This window comes from Polypterus senegalus, chromosome 13, assembly GCF_016835505.1.
Source record: "Polypterus senegalus isolate Bchr_013 chromosome 13, ASM1683550v1, whole genome shotgun sequence".
In the NCBI taxonomy this organism is placed as follows: Eukaryota; Metazoa; Chordata; class Cladistia; order Polypteriformes; family Polypteridae; genus Polypterus; species Polypterus senegalus.
Window position 1 is genome coordinate 25169824 of NC_053166.1, and position 15423 is coordinate 25185246.

Sequence of the window (15423 nt, forward strand, 5' to 3'; positions counted from 1 at the left end):
ATGAGTGCGGGATGTCGTTAATTTAGATAGGCAGGGAGCCAACCACGTGGTAGGCGTGCAGAAAAAGGACGGGGGAATGGGGGCAGCCCTTGTGCATCTCTGCCATTAAATAAATCCTCTGTTGACGGAAATAAAGGAATGAAACTGCCAAAAGGAGAGGTCAGTTCTGAAAGTTCCTTATGGCATAATGGTGAGGACCGCCAAAAAGAAGACGTTATTTTTGAAAGTTTGTTGGGGCACGGCGCGAAATGAAACATACTTAATGTTTGTAAGTACAGTGTACAGGATGAGCATGGGAAATTTGGGCTTTCTACGTGTATTGGAAGTTGCAGAAGTAGTGAGGAAGGGTTTCGCCTATCTATCTATAAAGTTTAGGAGGTACACCCGTTTCCCCCCCTTGGGTGTTGCAATAGGACATGAAACATTATTAACTTTTGTAAGTACACTGCAACGAAGGAGCATGCAAATTTTTCAGCTTTCCACCGATATGGAAAGTGGGAGATTTCGTGATGAGTCAGTGAGAGTTTTGCATTTTATATGTAGAGATATACAGTAACTGAAGGCTCTCTGTAGCTGTGAGATGTAATTCTAAGAATTGCCATCATTGACTTTCCCGCCTGCTTTATTTCTTTCTGAACTTTTTGTGCCTTACCTGAGGGATCCAACACGTCCTACTGTTACCTCGATCATGCAGATGTGTGCAGAAAGTGAGTGGTGTAACATATCAGACATTGTGCTTTTAACACTCAGGACTTCTGTAGATAGGACACTTTTCTGTTAAATGATATATGCAGAGCCTATCGCAAATTTCATAAATAAATGATTTGCAGCATTTGTATGAAATAAAAGAAGCCACACACACTGTTGTTAGTTGGTTTAAAGCAATCAAGTTAAAAGAAATCCCAGCAGGCTCAGCTACAGAGTTTTCTCTCGAGTCACTGGATTTTGAATTGTATTGACACCACTGATGAAAGTCGTTTAAACTGAAGTCGTCAGAGCAATGGTGGCCGGTGTGACAAAGAAAGGGTGATCGGAGTGTTGATGGCCCCAATCTCAAGATCAGTGGAGTGTAAATTTTAAAATTGGGAAGGAATGAAAAAAAAAAAACATGTAAATGTAAAGTTAACTATTATAAATAATCTATTTAGTCCTAGATGCATTATTACTTGATGGGTATGCTAACACAGGGCCGATTTAGACTTAATGCCCTGTTGTGATGTGAGATTTTTGCATATAACTTGATAAATATTTTGCATGTCTTTATTTGTAATTTAGGCAAAGCAATGTAATTTAGTGTTACTTTAGTGAGAAGCATTCATGTTTACCCCCCGCCTTAAGACTGAGTTTGAATTTTACGACAGAGCTGACGGAAGTGCTTGACACAAATGTTTCTCTGCTAGAGTCTCTCTCTCATCTCCCACAAATGGCAGGTTGCCTAACTGGCAAACTTTAGCTCAGCAAATGGTTTTGGGGGGATGGCAGGTGTTAAGATGTTCTATTCCCCCATTGGTCTGAGGTATGGCTGTTTGGAATTGGCTTGGCCTTTAAGTACCATGATGTCCTATTGGCTCTAGGGGTTGGACAGAACATCTATAAATTTACTTGCTTAACCTCACACTATCTCTCTTTCTCTTACTAACCTCTGATGATGAAGACAACACAATGGAGAGCACAGCTGAGCATCCATATTGAACAGGCATATGACTGAAAGCTGACCACAAATGCTGCCTTAACTAGAGACATTAAGTAACAAACAAGTCTGTGTGCCATCTGAACTACACATCACCATTTAATCAGGTTGTATGGTTGCCAATATTCAAATGTACTTTGCATATTGTTATTATTTATGAATATGTTTAAATTGTAACTTAACTCTTGCTTGTCTTTTACTAAACCTAATTGTCTGAGGTTATAGATATAGAAGGGAAGGTGGGGAGAAGTTATATACTATAATACCTTATAAACAGTGGTAGGTCTGTGATATCTGAGGCATTCTGTCAAAGGCTACATATTAATAATACAATAGGGGAACAATATATTACTCTACAAAGACAAAACATGCCCTTATTGAAATTACATGCAAACATGGAGTGAATGTAAGAACAGGCGCTGATATTGTCTGTTTATGACTGTAAATTGACTTCATATCAATGCAAGGGTGGGTGAGTACAGGAGTGGGCCGTGTGATGGACTTGCTCCAAGGTAAATATGGCGGGTTTTCCATTGTCCAGCACCGCCCTGATTATTGTCTCAGTCCCCACTCTTGACTGGCCCTGTGAACTCCATAGCCAGTGCTTGCCAATTGTAACAAAGAACGGGTGGCCTGAGTGTTGATGGGGCCCAAATCTGAAGATCAATGGAGAATAAAGTTTAAAACTGGAAAGAAAAAAAAAAAAAACATGTAAATGCTGTAGATGCCACATGGGCTGGATGGGCATCCCGGCCAGAAGAGGGGATGGTTCCTTACCAGTATGGGATGCTCCTAACAGGCTGATAGGCATCCTGACCAGGGAGGAGGATCAGACTCTGAAGGAAGGACCAAAAGGGATAGACAGACGGACAGCACACTGAAAAGAGATGATGTCACTTGGGGGTTTATACTTACCCCAGCCCGCTAGATGGCAGCAGCCCTGGATATCAGTGCCCAGTGGGAAGCCAGTAGGGCATGCCAGGAAATGTAGTCTGGCACAGCAGCACGGCTGGGGTGTCTGAGGGCCGCAAGATGTCACTGCAAGGAGACAAGCTCCCTGTTTTAATGGACTTTCATGTGACCTGGGAGTGCTTCCATCGGGCAATCGCCCTGGCTCTGGAAGTATTCCCAGGTCCATAATATAATGGATCACACTCCCTTTTCCAGGCGAGTCAGAGCTGGGAGGGTGTGGAGCAACACTCAGATGGAGGAGGGCAGTGCAATGGTGGTGGTGGTGAGAGAAAGGTAATGTGCAGAGAGAAAACTTGTGTCTTTGTGCACCTTTGTGGAAAACGTGGTTTAATAAACCTTCCATTATTTGAACCTGGGACTCACTGTGTGTTCGTGTTTGGGGGTTTCAGAATCACTGATGCCCCTGGTTCCATCACAATGCAAAGCTGACTATTATAAATTATCTATTTAGACCTGTGTGCATTATTACTTGACAAACAACTTATTGAATCATTTAAAAAGCTACTAATGTTAAACCACATATCTACAGTATATGTTTAAAATGGTAAGGTCTGTTCATTTGTGATGCAATTACTCACAGACTATTAGGGCTAGAACCTTGGTCTTGGTCTTAATCAAAAGATGATTAAATATGTTTTTATATTTCCAAAAATTAGAGGACGCAAATACCCTGGCAAAGTATTCTGTGGCTGACTGTTTCTCATGGAAGGGTTATTGATAAAGTGTTATCGCAGAAAGTGAAAGAATAGCTGTGACATCTGCTGAGCGTCAAGTACATTGCTGAAGCTGATTATGAGAAAAAAAATCACCAAAAGATGAAGAACAAGAACAAGAGGAGCACCATCTGCTGAGTGTCAAGCACATCACAGAAGATGGTTAAGTGGCAAACAATAAGAAAGAATAAACAGACAAGATGCTGAGACACACAAATGAGAAATAAGTAATCCTGAAAATAACCTGTTATGTTTTGGAAATTGGAAAAAAAAAATAGGGTGCAGCAACCTGGAGGCCATTTTACTAGTGATCAGAAAAGTGTTTTGTAATAAAAGCATGGCCTCCTGAAGCCCATCTATTGATAATCCTTCAAGATGTGTTCAGACTTCATAATCAAGTGTAAGTATTGTGTTGATTGATCATTGAGTATGAAGAAGTACTCAGCACCAAGAAATATAAAAAAGATGAGCAGCAACATCTGCTGAACATTAAGCACATCACAGAAGGTGCTTAAGATCAAGCAGTGGAGAAGCAGACACACATGAAGATTCACAGGTATTCAAGACAAAATCCAGGATATAAAAATGCAAGAATAAGAACAGAGAGAACTGCCCGCTGACAAACAAACAACACTTTGGTAAATGACATCGCCAGCGTGATCAGAGTGAGGTTGGATGTTTTCATGGTGAAATCAAAAGAACAAGTTGCCAAGCTTGGCTTGCTGTAAATGAAGTACTTTTATTTTTAGGATCATTGGTCCTCCTTCATTTTTGTATTTTATTTGTTCTCATTTATTAAACACGATACCCCGTAGGTCCCCAACTCATCACGATATTCTGGTTATTTATTTGTGCAGAATTACTCCTCATAACCAAATGCTTATGGAGTGGTCAGTTCTTTATAACATAATGAGACTCTTCCATATGGTTGTGTGATGTCATTGACATGACCATGTAAGTATTGGCATGTCCTTTACGTTGTATCCCAGACTGAATAAACCTCGGGCATTTCTTTAGTGCTTTTCTGGTTTAAGACTTCATTTTCTAAGCTCTTGATTTGTTTCTCCACTAATTTTGATGAAACATTTGTTTGCTTCCTGGTTTTCAATCCTTGAACATCTCTTGTTAGAGATTTCTACCAGTCCTTTTAAAATAAAATCTCCTAACTGTATTTTAATAATAATAACAATAATAATTCATATCTTATCACGCCACTTCCATATCCAGGTAAGAGTGGCGTCATTAGCATCCTTAAGATCTTCATCGGTGCATGTAGGGCCTCGGGAACATTCACGGAGAATGTGATTCATTGTTTGGGTGGGCTCACCACAGGGACATTCAGCGCTTGTTGTGAGGCCGCATCTAAATAGGTTGTCCCTTGTTTTGCCCACCTTTGACCTAACTCGGTTAACCCAGTCTTTCCTAGAGACGGATGTTCAATTGGGTAAATGCTCTTGAGGTGCAGGTAGAGCTTCACTGGGAGGGCTATGGTCAGTTTCTCACCAACTCTCGAGCCTATGAGTTGTGAACTGCTTCGTATTGAGGGGTTCCACTGTGGCGAAGCTCCAACGAGAAGGTAGTCGGCGATTTACTTCATGGTGGTGGTGAAGCGGATGTCTGGAGTCCATCAGTTGCTACTCTTGAACTGGTTTCTCGTCGTATATGGGGAGGTGCGATCCCGGCCAGCCTGTATAAAGGAAGACACATTGTTCGCAATGTTCTGGTGATGATTCGGCATACACTGTTTAGCTCAGGGTCAATCTTGTTGGCATGGCTTGATGTAGCCCACACTGGGGGCAAACCTTCTCATGGTGCCCCTGTTAATCTGCCCTACCAGACAGAGACCAATTGCTACACTACACAGTCCACTGCGCTCATCCAGGGGAGGTAAGAGGATAATAATAATAATAATAATAATAATTATTATTATTTACCTTTACAAAGCACTTTTCTCATTACTCAGAGTACTTTTCATAGTGAATGGGGAGCCACTTCAGGCACCATTAATGTGTAGCATTCACTTGGATGATGTGATAGCCGCCATTTTGCACCAGTATGCACATCACACATTAGCTGTTAGGTGGTGAGAGGGTGAGAGATAGATAGTTAGCCAATTAAATTATTAGGGGGCCAGAATGACCATGCCATGGTGGACAGTTTAGCCAGGACATCGAGATACACCCCGCTCTTTACGAAGGATGCCCAGAGATCTTTTATGACCACAGAGACCAAGGCATTATGTCGTATCTGGAGGGCTGCGCCATTTTTACAGCACATTGTCCCCATCACTGCGCTGGCGCATTGGGATCCACATGCAGACAACAGAGTAACCCTGCACCCTGATGGCCTCACCAACACTTCCAGCAGCAACACAAGCTTTTCCTGCTTGGTCTCCCATTCTGGGTAGGAAGGTTGCAACACCAGATTATTGGGATTTTTTCCACGTCTGCTGGGTTAATTTTTTCCTTACTGTACTTTTTTCTTACCAACCAGGTGACCACCCACAGGACTATAAGGGGCCTTTCTATGAAGATGACAAATCAGTTCCATTCCCATGAGATAATTTTACAAAGAAGTAAATGAAGAGGAAAGAAGGCCAATTCACATTACCTCGGTGAGGCCCGCAGCCTGTCAGCCGTCTGACTAAAGGTGGGAGACAGAGCGAGCAATGGGGCCGTCGTATTTGTTGTATTTCTGGGACTCAGCCGACGAGCTCAGCATATTTATTTTTCATTGGACTCAGTAAATTAGTTTTCATTCAGACTGCTCAGAGATATTAAATTTATAGGCACCCAATTTGAATTACAAATATCACCCTTTGGTGACTTTATATTGTCCATGTGACATCGCTGGTGCAGAGTTAAGCCATAATTTAAAAGTGTCCATTTTATCGATAACTTTCACATAATTAAATAAAGCGACTCGAGAGGCCGTGAATGCAGCTGGCCTAAATTCAGTGGCAGCTCCTCAGTCTCATAACAGACGAGAGCGTTGTTCGATTTAAAAAGGCAAGAGGCCCAGATAGCTGGAGGCCGGGACTGATGGATTGCCGAGACATTCAGAAAACTCCACATTGTGCGCTATAAACGTCGGGATAAACACAAATTGACATTTAAGGGAGGATGCATCCCATCAAACGAAATCAATTCAAGCAAACGCACGGCCGGTGTCTCCATTCGCTCATCTGTCACTTCTCAGAAGGCTTTTTTCCTCATCCTTATCTGCCCAGCCCTTCCCGGCACGACAGGCCTCTTAGACGAAAACTAATGAATGTTGTTAAGCCGCGATTACCAGCCAAATCTAATATCATGACTCATCGATCTTCCTTCCCCACTGCCTACTACACGTAGCTTTATGCTGGCACACAATTATCTCTTCAGTTTCACCAACTTTGCATTTGGATGCATTCCTTAGCATGCGTGGTGGAGAGAAGCGGTCAGTTATGGAAGAGAGTGTGATGTGGACTTGTCCTCCATCACTTGGATATATGAATGACCTCTCAGCGGTGTCATATTTGACAGTGCAGTGCAAGTCCACACGTGAGATGACTGATGCCACTTTCACATATCAATTTTGCTTGGCATCTGTGGTCTGGCCATTGCCACTGAATCGTTTATAATGTCAGCAAACAACGCTATTTGACATATGACTGCCCTCCAGATGGGAATGGAGTGAAAACAAACTCACAGAACAAGAAGCTGTAAAGGGGTTTGGTGGTCCACGTGAATGAAGAAAGAGTGAGATTTAGCTGCCCACTAGGGGGCACTCTGTGCATAGCTTTTAGATGCGGGACAAAGTCTTGCATCGAGGACATTTTTCTGGAGATTGGCATGGAGTCACAGTGTAGTGTCCAGAGGTTGAGCCAATCATAGGGCGGTATTGCAAAGTATCGAAAATCTTCTTCTCTTTCATTTAAAAACAAAAGACATCGTTTTCTTTAAGCTAATGTGGCCCACCAGGTTGGCACCACCAGCTTAACCCGACACAGACAAGTGTGGGGCACAAGTTCAAGGCAAACATATTTGTTTTGTTTTTAATTTTTCCTCGTGGGAAATGCCTTCCCCATTTCCCACAGGCACAACACAATCCAAAGCACAGCACAAACACAATACTTCCCCTTCTCTTTCTTTTCCTCTTTTTCCTCTCCTTTACTCCTCCGCTCAAGCATCATCTGCCTCCTCCCAACTCTGGCTCTCCTGCAGTAGTGGCTGCTGGATCCTTTTATAAGGCACCCAGAAGTGCTCCAGGTGCTTGATGACTCATTTCCAGCAGCACTTCCAGGTGTGGCTGAAGAACTGACCATAAGCTCTCAGCATCTCTTGCTGCAGCACCCCCTAGGGTGCCTATGGATCCCAACAGGGCTGCACCAAACTCCAACTCCCATGAAGCCCTGTAGGAGTCTGCAACCAGGTAGCGCTCTGGCCACGCTTGCTCCTCCCGGTCCTATAAAGCCTTAAATAATCTCGCCCCATCTTATATATCGGAATGTCTGACACCTTATATTCCAAATCGAACCTTAGATCCTCAAATGAGTATCTCCTTAGAATTCCAAGAGCTAAACTTAAAAGAAGTGGTGAGGCGGGCGGCCTTCTGCTGTTATGCACCTAAAATCTGGAATAGCCTGCCAATAGGAATTCAACAGGCTAATACAGTGGAGCACTTTAAAACACTGCTGAAAACACACTACTTTGACATGGCCTTCTCATAACTTCACCTTAATTTAATCCTGAGTTCAATTCATCATAATAACTATTCATGGTGGCTCTAAAATCCGTACTGACCCCTACTCTCTCTTCTGTTTCTTTTTCCGGTTCGGTTCTTTTTGCGCCACCACCACCTATTCAAAGCATCATGATGCTCCAACATTGATGGACTAAAAGCCAGAAGTCTACGTGACCATCATCATCAAGTCCTTCCGTGAGAACCCTAAATCCAAAGAGGACTGTTTCATTTATGTTAGGTAAATTGCCCAGAGGGGACTGGGTGGTCTCATGGTCTGGAATCCCTGCAGATTTTATTTTTTTCTCCAGCCCTCTGGAGTTTTTTTTTTGTTTTTTCTGTCCACCCTGGCCATTGGACCATACTCTTATTCTATGTTAATTAATGTTGACTTATTTTATTTTCTTACTTTGTCTTTTATTCTTCTATTCTTTATTATGTAAAGCACTTCGAGCTACATTTTTTTGTATGAAAATGTGCTATATAAATAAGTGTTATTGTTGTTCTTGTCCTCCCAGTGTGGAGACATCCCAGCCAGAGCCTCGGCTATATGCTACACTAAATAGAAACTGACATCTAACAACCTGGCATCTACAATTCTTTATTTTCTTCTTCTTCTTTTGGCTGCTCCCGGGTATCACATTTAATAGAACAGAGTCTTTAAGTTTGATTTATGAACAAACATACATTTTCAAATAATACAACAAATAGAAATGGCATGGACAAAAATATCAGTACCCTTCACCTAATACTTCTTATGGAGACAATCAGTGGCATCAGCATGCTACTCTACAGCTCTAAGTGACATTTCTGCACGTCCTGACTGGTCGTTTCAGTCACTCCTCTTCAGTTTTCTCAGATCTGATGGACACCTTCTTCTAAAGGTGACTTTCAGCTCTTTCTGAAGCTGTTGTAGGTGCCAGGGAGGAAGGACAGGCGTGAATCTATCCTTTATCCTGGCCATAATGGGTGGACTGGATGAACAGGCTTTCCAGGAGCAGTACATTCCCCCACACGACAGATGGCAGTGTTCATCAAGGCTTGACCAGATTAAAACACCAGCAAGGTGGCATGGGAGTTGGAGTCCCGTCAGGGTGTTTGGATGCCACCAGAGGGTGCTGCCAGTAGAGGACTGCCTCTGCATGACACACAAATGCTCCAGAGCAGGGTTGTCCAACTCCTGTCCTGGTGGGCCGCTGTGGCTGCAGGTTTTCATTCTAACCCTTTTCCTAATCAGTGAGCAGTTTTCACTGCTAATTAAGTCCTTTCCCCTTCATTTTAATAGCCCTGATTTTAAGGATCCAGTCGTCTGAATTGATTTGTTTCTTCATTGAATGGCAGTCAAACAGAAATGAGATGTGAAACGAGCCAACAGCTAAATTGGAACGTCGAACTCCAGCCAATTTCACTCCAACCAGTTTCTTAATGAGAAGCCAATTCAAGCCGTTATTGAATATCATGACTTAAATGAGAGGGAGGTCAGTGGAATGGTGAGGATGCAAGGAGTAGAGTTGGTGAAGGTGAATGAGTTTAAATACTTGGGATCAACAGTACAGAGTAATGGGGATTGTGGAAGAGAGGTGAAAAAGAGAGTGCAGGCAGGGTGGAATGGGTGGAGAAGAGCGTCAGGAGTAATTTGTGACAGACGGGTATCAGCAAGAGTGAAAGGAAAGGTCTACAGGATGGTAGTGAGACCAGCTATGTTATATGGGTTGAAGATGGTGGCACTGACCAGAAAGCAGGAGACAGAGCTGGAGGTCTCTGGAGTTAAAGATGTTAAGAATTACATTGGGTGTGATGGGAATGGATAGGATTAGAAATGAGGACATTAGAGGATCAGCTCAAGTTGGACGATTGGAAGACAAAGTCAGTGAGGTGAGATTGTGTTGATTTGGACATGTGCAGAGGAGAGATGCTGAGTATATTGGGAGAAGGATGCTAAGGGTAGAGCTGCAAGGGAAGAGGAAAAGAGGAAGGCCTAAGAGAAGGTTTATGGATGTGGTGAGGGAGGACATGAAGGTGATGGATGTAACAGAACAAGATGACGAGGAATGGAAGATATGGAAGAAGATGACCTGCTTTGGCAACAACCAATGGGAGCAGCAGAAAGAAGAAGAAGAACTGAATATCATGACTTGTTGCTGCTCTCCTTCTGCCACAGCAGACTGTTGATTTTCTGTTTTATTCTAAGACCACCGTCAAGATGTTTTGGTGACCTGAGCAGACCAACATGACCAAGTCCTTCACCTTTCTTTATTTTCAGGTTAGCTGGTCTTGTTTTGTATCTCACTAATGTTTGGCTGGTCATTAAGGAAAAAGAAACAACTAAGGGGTCTGAGTCATGTCAATGAAAACTAAGAACAAAACAAGTTAACCAGCAGCAAAAACGGTTCACTAATTAACAAGATGGTTAGAATGAAAACCTGCAGCCACTGCAGCCCACCAGGACTGGAGTTGGACTACCCTGCTCTAGAGCATGAGACTGGAAGTAGTTCACAGGTCAAATTTAAAAGAGACCCCACCGCCTCACTTAAATGAGTCAGATATGGGAGGCAGCGGGCAACATTCTTGGAAGTGGAAAGAGAGAAATGTGAATTGATGTATTTTGCTGCTGTTCTGGTGAAGTAGACAAATGGAATCCTTTATTTGAACCAGAATTCTGTTTTGGGTGTTATTGTGTCTGAGGTTTGGGACTCAGTGGCGTCCCCTTGTGGCTGCACTGTTTAACAGGATTCACATCGGCACCCGTATTTATCAAACATCTCAGAAGCTTAGTCCAGGGAATTGCACTAAAAGTCTGACTAGGATAGATAGAGTGATGAAGAGTCGTACACCCACTCCGTGCGAGGAATAGGACTTCACGTTTGAGAATGAATAACGTCACGATTTTACAGTTCAAAACGGCAGTCATGGAGGCATTTTGCAGTTTTCTTGAAAACTAATGTTTTCTGATACTAATGCTAAGGCTTCACTACAAAGACAGTAATAATATCAGTAACATTTTTTCCACTCCAATTGGATATGAGCTATTCTCTCTCTGACAATATTGGCACCCATCATGGCCTTTGACCTCTTGTAGATTATTTGAAGGCAAAGTCCAATAAGTGGCCCATTTTGAGATGACATTTTGTGCACTGATGTTGAATTTGGCTGTGGCCCGTCTGATTGCTTGTACAATTATCACTCTTCTCCTTTGACCCTTCTGGTCCACATGAGGTGTTTTCATCCACAGGATCACCTGTCACTGGTAGCTTATTGCTTTTCCCAGCATTCTTGGTGAAACATTGTGTGTGAACAGGCCCCCGATGACAGCTGCTACAACCGACATGCCTAGTTCCAACGATTATACTGCCTTCAGAGTCACTGCAGTAATTGTGCTTAATAGAACACTTCTGCAAGAACCCTGGATCTTCCTGATTTAAACCACATCATGTAACGTTAGACGTGTGTGAAGGTGAAGGTAGCACTTAATAGACTGGCCTGAGATCAGCTTCCAAAGTGACTTTAGGCATGTGCCATCATCTTAACAGTTGATTCTGCGGTTCATCAGGGGTGTGTTTTTGCTCCTACTCTCTTCACTGCTTGCATGGACTTTGTGTTGGGCAGAGTTGTGGGGTCCAGTGGCTGTGGAGCATTTGTTGATGAAGAAAGATTCACTGATCTTGACTTTACCAATGAAGCTGTGATCTTCACAGAGACAGTGGAGACTGATTGGGGCTCTTGAGAGACTGAGCGAGGAGTCGGAGGGTCTGGGCTTGCAAGGGTCCTGGATAAAAACCAAGATCCAGGCCTTTAATGACCTCTTGGGCACGGCCATCAGCGGCGTGTCTGTCTGTGGAGAGAGTGTTGACCACATTGAGAGGTTTACTTACCTTGGCAGTGACATTCATGTCTCTGGTGACTCTTCCTATGAAGTCAGTAGATGGATTGAGAGAGCATTGGGTGGGTCATGAGGTCGCTGGTATGGGTTGTGTGGCGCTCCCAATATCAATGCAAAAAAACGAAGGTCCAGGTCTTTAGAGTCCTGGTACTCCCTGTCTTGCTATATGGTTGTGAGACATGAATGCTATCCAGTGACCTGAGATGAAGACTGGACTCCTTCAGTGCTGTGTGTCTTTGGAGAATCCTTGGGTACCGCTGGTTTGACTTTGTGTTGCTCATGGAGTCCCTAATTAGTCACATTACCTGCATTGTGAGGGAGCGTCAGTTACAGCACTACAGCCATGTGGTGTGATTCCCTGAGGGTGATCTGGCTCACAGGATCCTCACTGTTGGGGACCCACATAACACCTGGCTGCGGAAGATACAGGGTCATTTACAGAGGGTGGGACTGGACCTTGTGTCTGCCAGGACCTTTTTCATCAAGTGGTGGGTACCAGTGCATGCTCCCCAATCTGATCCAACCTGATGTCATCTTAGTGTCTGCTGTGTTCAATTTATGCCCATGCTGAGATGATGTCAAATGATTCAAGACATAAACTGGTCCTTGAGGAGGCCTCTCACCTTTTAAACAAACTCAGCCAGACATGGTCAATTAAAAAGTGGCACTTGACATGGAACTGTGGGAGGAAACCCTCAGAGAACATTCAGACACTACACAGGACAAAGACCAGGCTGAAACCAAACCTGAGTCCACACGCTGTGAATGCTACAGCAGCTGATACCTCATTGTATTGCTGCCCACAATAATTAATTAAATAAATAATAAATCAACTCAATTCTGTTTGGTCATAAAATCTTGGCTTTTGCGCAAAGGCCTGGTGGCTAAAGAACACAAAGCTTGTTATAGGAGTCCCTGGGTGTTTACCAGCTACTGTTCCATACATTTTTATTGCAGTCTTATCTTCTACCAGAAGCGTCAGTCTCAGTACTGTCAGCTGATTTCATGCAGGCGCTTAGAGTCTCATTTCTTATCAATTATTTGAGTAGCGCACAGCCAGTACAGCAAGATTGCGAGGGAATGATAATTTCTCTGCTGTATTCCCATTACAGTCAGCATGGCTCCCACTCAGCCACAGAACAGCAGGGAGACAGACACGCCGGGGGGCCGCTGCCCTCTCCGAATATTGGCTTATAATTTCTAAATGGCCTTATTCAATGTTTTACAAAAGATCACTAGAAATTAAAATTGTCAACCATATTGCATATCATAGCTGTTTTTATGATACCAGCAGGCATTTTCTAAAAGTCATCATCAATACTATAAAAAAGGCATTTTACACATGGCTCTTGAAAGAAGAAGACGTCACCACAAGTGACAGGCAATTGGCCTGTATTTGTTCAGCTACATAAAAAGAACTATCCATCCATCCCCAAGTTGTACCTGCCTTATCTAATTTAGGGTTGCAGTAGCTTGTGTTTATTGAAGATACATTTCCTTTGCTTAGCCATGTCACAGCGTGGTACAGTAGAACACTGGGTAGTACTGCCACTTTACCAATCAAACATTGTGGGTTTCAATCCTGCGCCCAGTCATTTTCTATATGTAGCTTATGCAACCTCCATATGTCAGTGTGGATTTATTTCCCACGTTCCTAAATATATCCAAGGTTAGGTGAACTGGTAACTCTAAATGGACAATGTAAGAGTGTGGACACATGTGGGACTGCTGGAATACTGCAATGTGTCCTGGGTGAGGGGTCCAGTCTAGCAGAACCCTGCATAAATTCTAATGCCAACATATTATATACCAATGTACACAAGATGTAGTTTACTGTCTGCCTTTAGGAGAATATTTATTTTTTCACCATTTATTTCTTACTGATATAAAATAGATTTTAGTAGCATTGTCTTCATTGATTTGTGTTATAAAGCCTCCTGAAAATCTTGAAAGCAAAAACAGAAAAAAGAAATTGATGCTTCACAGAGGCGTCTGCAGAGATATAAGGATACCAGCAGCAGCAGAGTACGATGAGTGAAGAGCTGCAGCTGGAATCAACTGGGAAAAATGTGAAATTTCTTTTGGGGTTCCTTTCATTTCTATCTATCTATCTATTATATAGTGCCTTACTATCTATCTATCTTGCTTATTTGTTTTAAGCTATCTATCTATTATATAGTGCCTTTCACATTATCTATCTATAGTGCCTTTCATGTCTGTTTGTCTGTCTGTCTGTATATCTGTCTATCAATTATATAGTTCCTTTCATTTCTATCTATCAATTATATAGTTCCTTTCATATCTATCTATCTATCTATCTATCTATCTATCTATCTATCTATCTATCTATCTATCTATCTATCTATCGTGCCTTTCATGTCTGTTTGTCTGTCTGTCTGTATATCTGTCTATCAATTATATAGTTCTTTTCATTTCTATCTATCTATTATATAGTGCCTTTCATAAGATTGCCTTTTGGACACGACAATATGGCAGACTTGCCATTGTACTATTAAACCCATTTTAATAAGCGGGTGTTTCATTGTTAGTTTAATAACAGGGCAGCTAAAGTAATGTGCTTATTTTTCTTGCCCCTTTTCATAATCGGTATCTATGTAAATCTTTCTATTTTGTTGCTCCTGTCACATCTAGCCTGTCGTTCTTACTTAACGTCCCCTTTTCATCTCTCATTGCTTCCCAATGAGTGAGAAAGTCGCCTTTCCCCTGCCCGCCAGCTGTCTGTAACAGCCTCATCAGCTGATAGCGCCGACTCAGTGAAGCGTGACGCACAAAGATGAACTTCATCTGTTGTCAGCAGCTGCTTGTTGTGTGACGGCTCTGGAGGTGAGGCAGAGGGACAGATCCCTCGACGATGTGTCCGTGTGTGAATCGGGGCCATTACAGTGTGCTTTTCACTAAATATGCACATTCCATGTTCCATGTGCACCGGAGCGCATGTTGCTTTGCCTGCAGCTAATGGCAGCCGGTTTGCATTTTTACCTTCGTGTGCTTTTCTTCATGGTCATGGTTTTTGAGAGGCAAATTTTATGTCATAATACGCACCTTCTTCACTTCATATTTGATAGCCAGTTTCACTCGGCTGAGGCACGGCCTTTGGTGGTCAGTCTGGGTAAGCAAATCCACGTCGCCGTTAAGAATGGCTTCCACTTCCTCTGTGTCTCTGCACAGGTCTAGGACCCCAACCACAAAGTCCTTGCATTGCATAGATAACTTCCGGTAATCATTCTGCAGGGGGAGAGAAGGAGAAAGGAGAAGCCAGTGAGGCTGAGGTGATCATCAGGATGTTGCTTTGACCTGCATGTCCACTCGGTTGTGGCTCACTTAATGAAGCCGAGATTTAAAGTAAAGTAAGGTGAGCCTGTCAAAAGCACACATCTCTAACTAGTCAAGGGAATATCTCTATCTGCATCATCAGAAAGTTTGAGCCT

The 15423-nt window shown here is 42.8% G+C and overlaps 1 protein-coding gene across 1 annotated transcript in view; it reads right to left on the reverse strand.

The window, feature by feature from the left end:
• Positions 1 to 15423, reverse strand: part of LOC120543076 (short transient receptor potential channel 7) — a 265401-nt gene that overhangs the window by 137128 nt on the left and 112850 nt on the right. Inside the window, exon 3 of the mRNA XM_039775927.1 lies at positions 15038 to 15220. Within this exon, the coding sequence (XP_039631861.1) occupies positions 15038 to 15220 (183 nt within the window). The remainder of the gene's footprint in view (positions 1 to 15037; positions 15221 to 15423) is intronic.